This window comes from Apus apus, chromosome 9 (genome assembly GCF_020740795.1).
Source record: "Apus apus isolate bApuApu2 chromosome 9, bApuApu2.pri.cur, whole genome shotgun sequence".
Taxonomy (NCBI): domain Eukaryota; kingdom Metazoa; phylum Chordata; class Aves; order Apodiformes; family Apodidae; genus Apus; species Apus apus.
Genome location: NC_067290.1, coordinates 2,893,259 through 2,909,478, shown reverse-complemented (window position 1 = coordinate 2,909,478; position 16,220 = coordinate 2,893,259). Strand labels below are relative to the sequence as shown.

General features: G+C 40.8%; 2 protein-coding genes across 14 annotated transcripts in view; both read left to right on the top strand.

Moving 5' to 3' along the window:
• TSEN2 (tRNA splicing endonuclease subunit 2) overlaps nt 1-16,220 on the top strand; it is a 603,350-nt gene that overhangs the window by 70,897 nt on the left and 516,233 nt on the right. The gene's annotated exons all lie outside the window — the stretch shown is intronic.
• ATG7 (autophagy related 7) overlaps nt 1-16,220 on the top strand; it is a 119,694-nt gene that overhangs the window by 92,693 nt on the left and 10,781 nt on the right. The window contains exons 19-20 of one of the 11 annotated variants that reach the window (XM_051627085.1): nt 6,183-8,550; nt 9,142-15,454. The exons of 9 other annotated variants lie outside the window; for them this stretch is intronic. In XM_051627085.1, coding sequence (XP_051483045.1) covers nt 6,183-6,215 — 33 coding nt within the window. In that variant the 3' untranslated portion in view covers nt 6,216-8,550; nt 9,142-15,454. Of the gene's footprint in view, nt 1-6,182; nt 15,455-16,220 lie in introns of those variants that run through there. One more of the 11 variants, XM_051627084.1, reaches the window with a different exon arrangement.

The window sequence follows — 16,220 nt, the reverse complement described above, 5'->3', positions numbered from 1 at the left end:
TAACTTCTGTATCAGCTGAAGTAAGAGGTATCTGATAGTAGTATCTGATAGTCTGTAGTATGTTCTATAAATTCTAGCCAAAATCTATTTTAGCAGTAGTTTAATTAGAGAGAGTTAGCAGCCACTTCAAAAAGAAAATGAGCTGTATCCTGCTGCAGAGATAGCAGTCTGTTGTAGAAGAGCAGCTAGGTGAGAGCTGGATGAACAGTTGTGGGACAACCACGTTGACTGTTGTAGGTTAAGCTCTTGCCACTGGGAGCAAGAGCTGATCCTTGTTTAAGTGCATTGCCTTGTTTCTTAGATAGCAAAGAAAATACTTGACTGCAGAGTGCACTGTGCAGGCTCTGACATGCAGCCAGATATGAGTTCTGAACAAAGCTAAATGCTCACGTTAGTGTAGGGTATAATATTCATGTTGCTTGTTCATTTGTGGCTTCTTTTCCTGTGGGAAAGGGGGATGGGGAAGGAATTGTTGAATATACAAAACGCTGGAAGTCTTTTTGGTTTCAGTAAGATGAAGGGTAGTGCTTACTGTGCATCAAGTATCTGAGATGAAAGGAGGGTGCTGAACTTTATAATTAACCCTCAGACTATACCATGGAGTCTGAAAAAGTTGCATGTCAGAACTTGCAGACATTTAATTAATTTCAAGTTGCAGTTTGATTTCTGTTGCCATTCCCCAAACATACAGCCAGTGGACCAAGAAGAATACTGAACAGGACACACAAGGGCTGTTAATGCAGCCTTGTATGTCTACTTTACTTCTAGTACAAGTATATTTAGACATACGTATTTTTTAAAGTAATTTAGGCTGCCAGAAGTTCTAGCGTGTTTTCTCTCTGGTAGAGCATAGAACAAAAACATATTTAACCTAATATCTGTCAAAAAGCTCACATTTTATAGCTATAAAATATTTTCACAGAATCACTTAGGTTGAAAAAGACCTTGAAGATCATTGAGTCCAACCATTAGCCCTTCTCTCCCAAGTCCAGCACTCAGCCATATCCCCAAGCACCACATCGAGACGACATTTAAATACCTCCTGGGATGGTGACTCAACCACCTCCCTGGGCAGCCTGTTCCAGTGTCTGACAACCCTTCCAGTGAAAACGTTCTTCCTCATGTCTAGTCTCAACCTCCCCTGGCTCAGCTTGAGGTCATTTCCTCTTGTTCTATCAGCAGTTACTTGTGAGAAGAGAACGGCCCCTACCTCTTTACAACGTCCTTCCAGGCAGTTGCAGAGAGTGATTGAGGTCTCCCCTCAGCCTCCTTTTCTTCATACTGAGCAGCCCCAGTTCCCTCAGCCCCTTCTCATAAGACTTGTTCTCAAGGCCCTTCACCAGCTTCATTGCCCTTCTTTGGACACACTCCAGCACCTTGATGTCTTTCTTGTACTGAGGTGCCCAAAACTGGACACAGTATTTGAGGTGTGGCCTCACCAATGCTGAGTACAGATGTACAATCACTTCCCTAGTCCTGCTTGCCACACTAATAAAGGCCAGGATGCCAGTGGCCTTCTTGGCCACCTGGGCACACTGCTGGGTCATATTCATCCACTTACCAATCAGAACTCCCAGGTCCCTTTTTGCTGGACAACTTTTCAGCCACTCTCCTCCAGCCTGTAGCGTTGCGTGGGGTTGTTGTGGCCCAAGTGCAGGACCCGGCTCTTGTCCTTGTTGAACCTCATACATCTAGTGTGTCCAAGTCACTCTGCAGAGCCTTCCTACCCTTAGGCAGATCAACACTCCTTTCCAACTTGGTGTCATCTGCAAAATTCCTGAGGGTGTTTTCTATCTCCTCATCTAGATTGTTGATAAAGATGTTAAAAAGAAGGGGGTTCCCTGAGGAACACCACTTGTGACTGGCCACCAGATGGATTTAATTCCATTCACCACCACTCTCTGGGTTTGTCCAGCCAATGTCTTACCTAGCGGAGCGTGTGTCTGTCCAAGGCATGAGCAGCCAGTTTATTCATCAGAATGCAGTGGGAATTTTAGTTACTTTAAATTTAAACACATGCTTGAATGTATTTTTTTTTTCCATTCGTTTACATATCCTGAGTAAGCATACATTTCTAACTCAGAGACTGAGGCATATGATAAACCCTGATGGATCTGGGAAGCTGGATGTTCTCATGTGGTGTTCCTCAGCTGTGCTGTGTGATGGATGTAAGGGCTCATTTTCAGCCCTTGCCTCTGCCTCTAGAATTTTACTCTTTACTACCCCTTCCTCCTATTTGGAGCATTTATAATGTAGTAAATACTGTGGTTTGAATAACAGGACTATTCCAGGTTTTTCTGAGCAGGGTCTTTGGGTACATATATATGTAAATTTATCTCATTCGTGTGTAGAAAATAGTATTTGTGGGGGTTGTTTGTTTGTGTTTTGTCTCTCCTAATGAGGTAGCCATTTTTGTGGCAAATCCTGCTAGATCCATGCTGGCAATAAACTTATAAAAACCTCCTAAGGGTCCATTTATATCCTTGGAAGTTTATTTATAAGATCAACAGTAGTTATCTATTTGAATTTCATACGTAAATTCTAAGATGCAAAGCCCCTACCTGCTTCAGTAGGTGAACACCAATTTTGGAGCCATTGTTGAGGTAGTTAAATTTCAGGTGCCAGGTATTACTGTTGTACAAAGGCAATGCAGAAAGCTCTGTTCAGTAGGATTTATTGACCATGCAACCTGGAACTGTAAAATCAGTCACTGGGGGCTCAGGAATAGTTAACACATGGGGGTATTTCCCCATTCTTCCTGTTATGTAAGAAAAGAATACTTGTTATTTCAAGAAATCAGACCTCATATCTTGAATAGGCAGAATTTGCATCTGGAATTCAAGAACCTCTACAAAGAAGTGTGAATATAAAAGCACGTATTTTACAGAAACAGGTGCATTCTGATGAACTGTCCAGATCTGTACAAACTGGGTTGGTTTTGACAGCTAGTTTATTACCTTCCTATCTGATGACTTCTGCCATTGCCTGTAGCTGCCTTTAGGTTTGCCTCACCCAGGTGTGCTGCAGGATGGATGAGAAGTGAAAACAAAATCCAAATTCAGAACTTGCTTTAGAGATCAGGTTCTTGGTGTGGCAGTGATTTTAGACACTGGCTTTCATGGCTTTCTTAATTCCATGACTTCGGCTCTGAAAAGTTTCACTTTTCTGAAGTAATAACCAAAGTGTGTGCTCATAGTCTCTGTAGTTTAAATGTCTCTTCATGAAAAGGTGTATTGTTATTAAGTAGGAGCCTGTACTGTATTATAATTTAGCTATCAGTAGTGACATTTAACACAGCTTATTTTGCAGGGTATCCTGTAGCCTATTTCCTTTAGGTTAACATGCAATTGTTGGCTTTGTATTCAACTTCCCCCTTTTGTTTCATGGTCTCCACTCCCCTCTGTGTCCCACTTATTCAGGTGCTACTGCTTTGTTCTGTAGAAACCTTAGTGAGATGCAGCCCACAGTGCTGCTGGTGTGACTGCTCTGATAGTTAAATGAAGTGTAAACTGTTTTATAAAACTGTCCCTTCTTCTGGAAGTAAAATAATCACCTACTTTTCAGATGTTTAAAAAGAATTCTCCTCAGTCCAGGATGTTTGCATAGTGGTGAAGTGAACTTCACTTTGAGTCTTTTTGCAAGCATTTTTATTTTAAAAGAGTCCTGGAAAAAGAGGTCTTCAGATTTACTTGTCATTCTTTTTGCTTCACTTTTGTCCTGTTAAGACAACTGAATTTCCTGCATTACTGAGTAGGTGTGGATGCTCTTAGTCTTCAAGTCACCTCCATGGCTTGCCCGTCCTCCACTGTCACAGCCAAACACACAGAGCTGCTTTCTCCCCTTTCCTTACCCCAAAGGGAATCACAGTGCTGCTGGAGCTGCTGTTTGGCTGGGATGGGCTGCTGGAGTAGTGCGAGCATCGCACATTAGGCGAGTAAAGCAAAAAGGCTCTCCCAGCTCTACAGGAATTAGGGAACAGCTCACCAGTTCCTGGATGGAAGTATTTCCATATCACCAAATGACTAACGTCAGCAGCAGCCTTGCCAGCCTTCCTCTGTAAAACCAACCAATCAAAAGGGAGAGCCTACTTGCCTTCTCACCCCCCTGCTCAGAGCAGCACAGAGCAGAGGAGCTGGCTGCACTCCCAGTAGAGCTGCTTAGTAGATAAAGATTACTTTTTTAAGGGCTGTGTGTTGGCTTCTTTCACTTTTGTCTTGTAGTCACCTTATTGGTGCAGTTTTAAAAGGATTTCTTGTGCTGTTTTGACAGAGAAGTGTGTTTGTGAGGGTTACAATCTATGTGCTTTGTTTTAAAAGATGAGAGTGGGCTAGACAAAGATAGACTATCAGTCTGAACTTTGCATTTCTTGCTTTTGGCCAACTTGAATCATACCATAAACTCTATTTAAAGATTTTGTTTTTTGTATTTATTTTCCACATCCTTGACCCTGACTGGTGAGCTGGACATTTGTGTTTGCCTTGGCAAGCTCCAAGCTGCTCATCTAGGGCAGGATGAAAACTCTTTTTTCCTTTTGTAAACAAACTGTTCCTTCAGTATTTTCCATAAGGATTTACACCACCATTTTGCAGCGCTTCTAGGAATTGAGAAAAGGTTGCCATTCAGAGTTTTAATTTTACACAGCTTGTAGCACTGCATAGAGATGTTGAATTTTATTCAAGTACGTTTTCTGAGGCTGGAACGTTTTTCAGAATGTTTTCAGATTCCAGAAATGGTACATGTTGTTGTGAACAGGTTTATGAAAGCTATAGGTCAATATTCATTGCTGCCTGTCTAGAAAATGGGGTTGTTTGTATTTTTTATTTGTCCAACACTAATGCATGTGTCAGACAGTGCAGCAGTGAGCACTGCCCCGTTGCAGTTTGGTTTCTTTGCATAGATAGATTTTAGTGGTCAAGATGTAAAATGAGAAAATAACTCAGTGTGCTACTTTATGCCAACAGACAAGTTATGTTTTAGAACAAATGAGCTGAATTTTCCCTTGCCAGAGGGACAAGGCCTTGTGCTTCTCCTTTTGTGTTAGGTCACGGTCAGGGAGGGACTCTGTTCCAAGCGCTGCGTGCCATGGAAATGGCATCCTTGGTCTTGTAATCAAAGAGGCTTGTCATGGTATTCCAGCAGTGTTGCTGCTAGTTTAGGCAAGTTTGAAATGCTCCAAGTCAGAGATGAAGTTTTGTATATTATAAAACTGATATTATGATAATATTAAATCCATCTCAAAGCTGACTGCCCATGTTAGCCCTGATCCCAAGCTACTGCAGGCCCTGCCAAAGAGGCTATTTGCCATGAGCTAAACTTCCAAAAAATAATTAAAAACCTTTTAAGAAAATCCCCGTTTCTCTGGAAAAAGGGGCTTGTAGTGTATATTCAGAATATGTTTTCTCCCCTGCCCTTTACTAAGTAGTTGTGCTTGCAAATCCCTGTATTTTTTCCTCAGATCATACATTCTGCTCCTTGGGAATGGGTACGAATGTGTAACACTCACTGTAATAAATCCAGCAGGGTACCAGGTTTCTTGATGTTCAGTGAAAATACTCTTGTCCCCTCCCCATCTACAGCCACTTACTGAACTGGGCCAAGTAGCAAAGTAAATGTACAATTATATTGTACTGCAGAAAACATCTGTGTAGTTTTAAATTTTCTTTAAACAGTAGGAAAACACAAATTTCCCTCTAACTTTTCATCTTTATGCTGCTGTTTATGAGATCTAATGTTAGAGTGCGAAATGAAGTCTTGGAGAACAATTGGTTCTTCATGAACCTCTTGCAAATTGTCTGCAGTGTTTAGTAAAGTATGCTGTTTATTAGAAGTTATTATCCAGATGAAGTATGTGCCAGTGAGTCAGCAAACCAAAACAAAATGTCTGGGTTTTGGTCTATGGTTTACTGTAAATGATAATAAATAGCAAATAACCAAACAAATAGTTTAGGAACAAAAGCTGTAAAGGATATGCTAAAAAATACCCCCAAAATTAAAAATAATGAATGGGGCGTAGGTTTTTAACAGAAGAGAAAAACAGTGAATTTTATATAAAGCTCCATTGGTGCTAGCCAACAGTCCATAATTTATTCCTCCTTTTCAATAGTAATACTGATTTTATAAAGGTATATTAAAAGCATATTTGAAGTCCACAAACTAAAATTACACTTCCTTTTTTGTTGCAGATCTGGGACATGAGTGATGATGAAACAGTCTGAAAAAGGGCTGAATGAGGTGGAAGATGACCTACTTTGGGCTGCAGCTCTGCCTTTTATCTGTTCTTTGACAAGTTAATGATTGCTTACCCCTTCTGACTGCTAGAAACACAAACAAATATAATCCACATTTTGACAGTATCTTCACATTAATAGCAGTCTGTTATGGATATAACTCCACGTTTTCATTTTATGATGTGAATAACTAAAGCAATGTGGTTCTGTTTAAACATTGTCTTCCTTTTTTTTTTTTTTTTTTTGTAGTTTCTATATGTGGCTTAGATATAAAATCTGCTGCTTAAGGAAACTTTGGTGGTTAATTTGTCCCTCTTTTTATTTTGCCTGTCAGTGGACACGTCCAGGCAGCATGTCTAAATGTCTTTTTTTCATCTTTGCCAGATTTGCACCCTTTAAGTTGTAACGTGTTTTTAAGATTGAGAATATTCTGCTCTTGGGAGTTAAACTGCATCTTTACAGGAGGGCCAGAGTAGGCAAGAACATCTACTGCCTCCACCACATTGATTGCTGCTTCCAGATACATATTTATAGGACAATTTATTCCCTTTTCTTTGTTATAGTATGGCTGTTCTGGCCTGTGTCAATGGAGGTGTTATTCTCTGTAAAGGTCTCATCATTCCATGCTATGGAAAAAAAAACCTGCTTTGACTTATATTTACAGAGGAAGGACCAAAATGTGTTGGTATCATCATTAGATTGCCCTGAAGGGAAGACTGTTACATAGTAGAAGTTGCTTTTGGGGAAGTATCATTGGTTCAGTCAGAACCTGTGGTGAAATGCTTAACAAAAGTAAGAAATTGGTTCTCCAACTTTGCTGTTCTTGGATGCAGTCAGGCAGTATTTCACAGGTGTTGACAAAAACCAATTCTCATTTTCATTTTGGTTGGATTTTAAGTTTTTCATCTTTTGCGGCGTCAGAAATGGCTTCAGAGATTATGGCTGAGCACAAACAGTAGTTTCAGAATCCTGGAGTTTAAAAGATAACTTGAGAAGAATTGTTTTGTAATATATCAAAGTACAGTATTACAAAATTATAAGTTAATCTAGTGGTTTTTACCTCGGCATGTGTTTTAAAAGTGTGCTTGTAATCCCTTTTATGGCTTTATGTTGGGGGGATTATGGGCTAACTCACTGAGAAAAAATGCAAATCACTTTATCTGCCAGTTTTTATTTGCCATATATATTATTAAAAGTAGTTGGTCAGTGCAATTATTTTAGTTCCTTCCTTAACACAAGCTCTGAGTAGATAATTTCACAGCTTCTCTCCTAGCCGCAGCAGCAGAAGTTCAGCCAGGTCAATTTACTTAAAAGGATATCTCTTAAGTCCCCAGTTCTGATCATAAAAGAATATTGATTGCAACATGCTGAGGTTTGCATCAACTGTCTAAAATATCTGTAATTTCTATTTATTTTAACTATAATATTAATTGCATTTATGTGATTTCTCAAGTATCCTTAAGGGAATGTCTCATTTAGCTAACTTCACTGTAATATAATATATATATATTAATCAAATATATTTTTTAAATACGAGTAATCATAGGAAACTGATCTTTTGGTGGTCAGGCAATGAACAATAAGATAGATAACATGCCATGTCCATTTTAAGCCGGTTTGTTAATGTACGTAATTAGTTGTGAGCTCGAATGACCTCCGTTTTGTTACCCGGAGTCATGAGTCACTACCAGGGCAGTTTGAAGGGAATGATCTGCATTTTTATCATTTGGAGCTGCTGACTGTGGAGTATAAGAGTCTCTCTTCAGTTATTGGCTATATAAAACCTGAAAGCTGGTCTTCTTTCTGAAATCTGATACATGTTAATAACTATTTTAAATATCCGAAAATCTGCTTCTCCTGATACAGTTACATTGTAGTTTTGCATTGAAAGTATCCATGTAACTGCAGAAGTATAAAGGCTGGAAAGGTTCAAAACTCAGGGTTAATACAATGTTTCCTTACCTCTGTAATTTCAGTACCCAACAGCTCTCTCAGGCTGAGCTGTTTCCTGTACATATGCTTCCCAGATGTCTTTGATGCTCAGAAACGCTTTGGTTTGACTTGGAATAACTTCCGCTGGCTAACTATAATGTTGTTTTCTTTCTCCTTGCAGGCCAGAGTTGTTCTTATTTTGCTTTTACTCAATTTCTGGGCATATACTGAGTGAGAAATCATGAGAATCCATTCAAATACTAATAACAGATAAGCACATTTATTTACTGGATTGTATGCACAGGATGAGGATTTTGGCACAGTCCTCAGCTCCAGTTATTGCTGTTTATGTTTAATGGGAGAAGCTAAACTACCTTTCTTCATAAAGGAGGTAGGTTTTAAATTTTATTTGTGCTGCTGTGACCCCTTTGGTGAAGAGCCGAGACTCACCCTTTCATTATGGAACCCAGCAGCTACTGTTGCTTTTCAGTTATAAGCCAAATCTGTTGGGAAGAGGGAATGAGCAGCCTCAGAGGAACCTTCCCATCTTCCTGAACTGTCAAACAGAAATGTTATGGCATTATGTGGCAGTGTGAGTGGGAACGTATCTCCCAAAAGGCACCTGCATACCACATCTGGGGGGTCATCTGTGAGAAGACCACAGATGTCAATGGAGAGTTGTTGACATAGTTCCTGTGCTTGATTATTGTGGAAACTCGTGGAACAATAGCTTCTGTTTTGCTTTCACACTTTTACTGACTAGAATTTTAATTTGGTGTCATCACTGTGTGGCCATGAAGAGGTTAACCTAGCTCCCAACTTTTCTTTGAGTTTTCTTCCTCTTTTTTAAGCCAAATCATAAAGCCAGTGAGATTGTGGAGCTGTGGTTGTCTGCAAGCTTCTTAATGGCAGTCATGTGAAAAGGTCACTAAGCTTCCGATACCAGCTCTTGATCAAGAAAAGCTCTGTCTGTTTATTACAGGGTGTGTCCAGTGGGTTGAGGAAGGTCATTCTGCCCTAGTGAGAGCACATCTGGAGTATTGTGTCCAATTCTTGACTCCCGAGTTCCAGAGGGACAGGGCTATTCTGGAAAGAGTCCAATGGAGGCTATGAGGATGATGAAGGGACTGGAACACCTGCCTTGAGAGGAAAAGCTGAGAGAACTGGGACTGTTTAGTCTGGAGAAGACAAGACTGAGAGGGGACCTTATTAATGTAAATAAGTATCTGAAGGGTGGATGTGAAGAAGGAGGGGCCAATCTCTTTTCAGTGGTGCCCTCTGGTAGGATGAGGGGCAGCGGGCACAAACTGAAGCACAGGAGGTTCCACCTCAACATGAGGAAGAACTTCTTTCCTGTGAGGGTGACAGAGCCCTGGGACAGGCTGCCCAGAGAGGTGGTGGAGTCTCCTTCTCTGGAGACGTTCAGGACTGGATGCATTTCTGTGTGACCTGCCCCAGATGATCCTTCTCTGACAGAGGGGTTGGTCTCGATGGTCTCCAGTTGTCCCGTGCAGTCCTGACCATTCTGTGATTACAAGCCATGACAGAATCCATTAAGATATTTTGCCTCAGTTCCTTTGCAGAATATAATAACATCCTAAGAGTTCAAGGAGAGCCCTAACTCTCTTCTGATGGGATTACGAAGGATAGCTCACACTCTTCCAAAAATGAGTATGTTACAAGCTAACACATAGCCTTTTTTGTTGTTCTTCCAGCTGTTCTACAGTGCCAGTCCAGCACAGGTACCTGTTCTGCTGCCACTGGTACAGTGTTTGCTCTGCTGGAACTTGGCACTGAGAGCACACAAAAGCAGAAAAGAGCATGAAGAGCTAGATGGTGGGGGTTTAACTTGTTGCTTTTCCAAATTTTTGTACCAGAATTTTTAGTTTTGTTTAATTTTTTTTAAAATAATAATGCAATACTTTTATTAAAAACAAATAAGCATTTATGTTCCAAAGAGAGCCATAAAGAAATATTTGCAGCGTGGTAAACTTTAGCAGACTTCCTAAGAAAAATAGCCTGGAAGATATCCCAAGCCTGTTAGGATTTTTTACTGCATCTTTTGACATGACTTCATGAATTCCTGGGGGTTTTTTAATAATAATTTATTTTCGGCTGTGCTCACATGTATCCTGCCAAAATGAAACTTCCCTTCAGGAGGATTTTGTGCACCTTTTCTCTCTTAGAGCACCTGGATTAACTGTCATAAAAGACAGAAGTACTACACTGGAAGGATTTTGGACTGTCCCAGTCTGGCCACGTGTAAATTCCTAACCTATGAAAAACCTGCCTACCTGTCCCGCTTCAGTTCCAGCTCTTTTTTCCTTGCAGCTGCCTGGACTTTCTCCAGACCCTAAGTGTGACTAAAAATACTGTGGCACCACACAGGTAATGCTTTAGGTTTGAAATTAATACAATCTTTCCCTGTCTATTACCACTTCAGCTATTAATCTTTTTTTTCAAAAAGTTCTTTTTCTTTCCTGTGCAGCACTTGGCAGGTTGACACAGAGAGGTTGATACTCCCTTCTTTTTTTCTTAAACTTGTATTTAGTTCCTCAACTGTAAATTGTATGGAAATTGGATATATGTACTTGGCAAAGAATATCTGTGTTTTTCATTCTCAGTTATCCCAGGTTGGGCTGTTGCTCTGACCCATTGTTTTGTTGAAGTATTGTTGACTCCTATTTGAAGTCATGTAGTGTTAACCAAAATAGGCTGTGGCTTGGGCTAATTTATAGCCACTTTTCTCCTCAGTACAGCAGCTGAAATCCAGCAACCTGTAGCCTCCCCAGCAGCCTGTGACTGGTGTTTTGTCCAGTTTATAGTGAAGAGTTTTGGGTGAGTCACTTGAGGATCATTTCAGCCTGGCCAAGGAAATTGGTGTGGTGGAAGGGAAACTGAAGCTGCTCCCTGAAGAATAAATAGCAATGAGCTGGAGCAGCAATGATGGGAAGTACCTCCAGGTATTCTGTATCTTGGGGCAGCAATTTTTGCACCTAATTTCCCAGTTTGAATGATCTCACCACAGGATAAGGACACAGAGGAGTGTTCCAACCATCTGTAATTTCAGGTTCTATTTGTTGCCCTCAACAATTGACAATATTATCTGCCTGTTCCAATTTAACCATAGCATTTTTATTTTTTTTTCAAATCTGGTGTAATTATTTAGAACATTCTCTGAAAAGATGTTCAGAACCCATGGGCTGTTAGTCTGACCTTTGCAAGTGAAACACCATGGTTCCTTTCTGTTCAGTCAGGCCACTACTCCCTTGCCATTGTAGCTCCTTGCAGGCACTTCCTTGGGCTTGAGGGTAGAAAGGGGCAGTCAAGAGTTCTAAAAACAAATGTGTCCTGTTTCCTGGCTGGATGGAGTACACACTGTCTTTCCATCTACTGTAGCACTCTAAATGCCTGTTTCCTCTTGTTCTTAGAATAGATGTTTATATAGGAGACTGATATAAAGTACAATGGACTCTGCCTCTGGAACCAAAGGTCACATGCACACGTGCATTTCATTTTAAATGCTAATAATTTCAAATTACTTCTTAACAAAATATTTTAGTAGGCTAAGAGGAAAAGGCAGAAATATGCTTGTAGTGTTGTACTGCTGCAAATCAAAAGCATAATTTTTTTTTTAAAAAATTATTCTTTGTCACTTCTTTCCCATACAGTCACTTTTCTGTTCTGACGTTCCTTGGCTGTGGATTGCTGTTTCAGTAGTCTTTCAGCATCCAAAAATTTCAGCTTGTGTGTAACTTCGGTTTGGTTTTTTGGCATCAGGACATCTGATTTTTGTAAGATCTCAGCAGAATGATTCATTGTTTGGTGTTAGGGAAATACAGAATCATTGAATGATCTGGGGGGAAGGGACCTTCCAACTCACCTAGATCCAACCCCCCTGCATGGACAGGGGCACCTCCCACTAGAGCAGGTTTCTCAAAAGCACAACATTGCTACTAAGCACTACATAAATAAGAAAGGAGAAGCATTATTCTGGTTCCATTCTTATGGAGGAGGCCAGTGGTGTTTTCCTCAGTTTCCCTTTTGGCCCGAGGTCTGCACCCCCTCCAGCAGCGGGCACGTCCCTGCCAGGCGGTGCCGCAGCCACCCGGGGCACTTGAAGTGCAGCCTGCCTCTCATTTCTGGCATGATGGTACTTCCTAAATCAAAACCAGTATGGGCTAAAACTGTGTGAAGAAATGCTGCTGAATTGTTTCCACATCGTGTCAATAGGCCTGGAAGAAGGACAAGGGCCTTGGAGGTTCCAAGTCTGGCCCACTCTGAATGCATTTGCAACAGCTAGTCCTTCCCCCCCTGGCCTTTTTCTCTCCCCATGGATATCTCCTCCCCACCCTCAGTGCTCCTTCCCTTGCTGGTAGGGGAGGGATGGGGATGAACAAGAACATTAATTACTTTCTCATGACAGCCTTCTTTCAAATTAGTGTGAGAGGCCAGGAAGTCTATAAAGTAGGTATGGTTTGGCTTGGAGGTTTTGCTTTGTCTTTAAGTGTCTTTATTTTCATTTTATGCTTCAAAGTCTGACTTTTATACAGTAATTCTGTAGGTGTTACCACTTCCTCAGGAACCTGTGACTCAGTCAGCGTGTAAATGCAATGACATCACTTGTTTGAATTGCCTGTTTCCTAAATAGGGACTGTTGGGTTTTCTTTTAATACTTGCAGCTTTATTTTGAGGGTTTGTTGTTGTGTTTTTTTTTTTAAGAGGGGAAGAGGATGAGGGGTTTTAATTATCTTAAGGCAGCCTGGCCATTTTAAGTAACCACACTGCATGTGTTTGAACCTTTTGAGTTGCTGAAATCACCAATATTGAAGTTTACTTGAAACAGGAGGTCTGCATTTCTGCACAGGCTGTTTATGAATGAAATAGTTGTAATTAGGTCTTACAGAGGTTCCGTTATTATAAAGCATTTGTCATTCACTCCTGAGCTGTAGGGGAGAGGGGAAAGGAAAAGGCTTGAGCATCATTTTCCATTATTATTTTGTAAGTAAATGCAAACAAAAGAGAATGTGTTTTCACTGCTACTGGGCAGTTTTAATGGATCTCCCTTGCTCTCAATAGCAGCACAGGAGACTGAGGGTAGATTTCAGTGTTTCCTTCCCTCCAGCTGATACTTTTCAATGATCATGCTGTATAAATACATGGGTGGAACAGGAGGAGCCAGAGGGAAGTTTGCTGCCCTGCCTGGAAGCAGTGGCTGCAGCAGGTAGGTGTGCTCCAGGGGGCAGGGCAGCCTGCCTGGGCTTTTCTTCCCAGCACAGAACCCCAGTGATGTCACTGCAGGAGCTGGCTGTCAAACTGCTGTGAAAAGGAACGCCAGGAATTCTTGGCATCAAAGGAATGTGACAAGCTGGGTGTCTGTCTAGGTTATGTATTCATTGTGTTCATGGGCTGGCTATAAAAGTCTTGCATGTATTTATTGTTGTGAGTAAAGGATCCCTGTCCTTTTGTTCAAGGAGCAGCAGTCTGGGGCTGCAGAGGTGTCAGGGCAGCTCAGACTTGAGGTACAGCCTTTTGGTCTTGCTTTAGTTGGACAGGTTCTCCCTGAGCAGTGCCATCGTGGCTGCTCTTTGAAAGACACCTCAAAGAAAGCCCATGTGTTCAGGGAGGTGGTAGCAGTGACTGCATAGGTAATGGTCTGTCTTCCAGTTATGTCAATCCAGGTCAAACCTTGGCACTATTAAGAACCACATAATTGTAGTTATTTTTCAGGTGACACACTAGACCAAAGTCCTAAAAAAAGCTTCTGTAAAAAAGCTTCTGTTTTTTTATATATATATTTAATTTTAATTTATTTCATCCTTTAGGACTGAATTTAGGAAGGTGGGAATCTTCCTAAAGTTGCTGTTCAGCTTCCCCTGGATCCTTCATTTTCTAAATGACCTTTGTGCTGGGGTCATACATGCTTTTAATGAAAACCTCTCTACTCAAGTCCCAGCCAAGAGCTGTTAGAGCAGTAGTTGGATATCCTTATTGGTACTAAGCTGGAATTCTTTGGGATGATAGATGGTATAAATGTAATAACATTACAATGATTTGGTCCCACAGACATAAGGACATTTTTTTCCTTATTAAAATGTTGGCTATCACGTGTCCCTTGCCTGCAGTGAGGCAGTATTTGTGATTTTCTCTAGGGCTGTAGTGAGGAAGGAGTGAGCTATATGTGCTGAGCCCTGCAGGGCAGCAGCTGATCTGTGTTCACAGCCAGCTGCCCACAACACTTCTGTGCTTTCAGCATCCCTGAGATGTCACTACCTCCCTGGCTGTGTTTGGGTGAGGAGCAGTTCAGCAGTGGTTACCAACCAGATGTTGCAAACTTGAGAGGATTCTTTGTAGCCATTGGCTAGGAGAAGCAGGGAGCAAGTCAAATGCTGCTGTGTTCAGCAGTTCCCTGTCACTGCCAATTTAGGTTCCTGTTATTAGTATTTGGAAACGTCATTAAGAGATTCTGATAGATAACATCAAGATAAGCAGTGCTTAATAATCAGCAAGGAAAGCAGGGTAACAAAGTACTATTGAGCTGAGGTATTGGAAAAGGATGGAAAAGAAAGTGATTTGAATGTCACTTGAGTGTCAGGAGGGGCTGACACTCATGCCACAAGGACACGCAGCAGAATGTTGTTTCACAAGATGACCAAATTACTGGTGTAAAATTATTTTGTTGTGCTATAATAGGAGATGATTGTGACTTCAGAAATTTCCTAAGCCAAAATGTTGTGTTCTAGCTTTCACAGTTTTGAGATTAATGTGATTAGTTATTGTGATTTTTAAAAACACTTAATTAGAGCAACTTTGACCTCTCCATAATAGTCATAGACATGGGAAGCTGAATTGAGGCAGAGCCCATGGGCTGTATCTCCAGTGAAGGCAAGGGCAGTCACACCATCTCCACCTCCCCTCTGGTCTCTGAGCTTTGTTTGGTAGAGTCTCTTTTGCTGACTAAGTGCCTGGTACAGCAAGACCAGCCTTGATTGCATCAGATATGCCATGGAATAGGACAGGTATTACAGAGGATACAGGTGTATCTCATCTCAACATTGTCTACTAAAGCCTTTTAATTTAATCAGTTTGGACAAGGAGTTCAGATGTGGTTAGTTGAATTAATTTACCTGAATTTTTGGATGCTCTAAACTCAACTTTGATGATGTCTTAAACTGGGTTTTGGAATTCTAAAAGGAGTCTGATCTCCAATGTAAAGACAATCTTATATTAAGCATGTATTTTAAAAGTTCTTGTGTGTAAAAGAGGATTAAATAAACCTGTTGTTAACTTTTAAATGCTTGTTGTTGCATTTTTGCTCTTTCTTGTGTGTGTGTACTGGAAAATGTGCTTACCAGGTTGAGCATCATGTTTTCTGTAACAAATTAGCTAGAACAGTGAGAAGTCACAAAAGATCTTTGTTATTCATGTAGAAAAGCAATACAGAGAAGGAAAAAGTCAGCTGAGTGTACTTTTTAAAAATGAGTTTGTGGTTTTGAGGCTCATGTTTGTTGTTGTCAATCTGACTGCTGGAAGCTGAACTGTTTGGTTCACAGTAAGTGCATTGACTCCCAGAGGGGTTGAGCTCCACATCAAGCCCAGGTTGTTGGCATAGTTGGAAATCCAGGTGATACAACTTCACAATCCAGCCTGAGAGTGGCTACAAATAACATTGGTTCTGCTCTCCAAGGCCTGCACTGCTATGGAGAGTTTCTGTCCCCTTGAACAAAAGCTTTGCACTCATTTGCAAAAGGAAGGTGTGCATGGACTTTGGTAATGGAACTGAGGAATTAAGTAAGAATAGACCTTAAAATGGAGATCCAAGGTAAGAATTGGACGTGGGCTTTTTCATTTTCTTTCTTAACAAACATTTCTTGATTAGTTGTGATCATATATTATAAATGTACTCCAGAGGAGAGAGAGAGAAAAAGAAACAAGGTTTTTTGACTGTTTCCTGAGTGAAATACAGAGAAACTGTTCATAAACCAAGGACATGGTTTCAGTAAGTTGCCATGAGCTCTAATTTGTTGGACTGTATAGTGGTGTTAGTGGCATTTTGGTGTT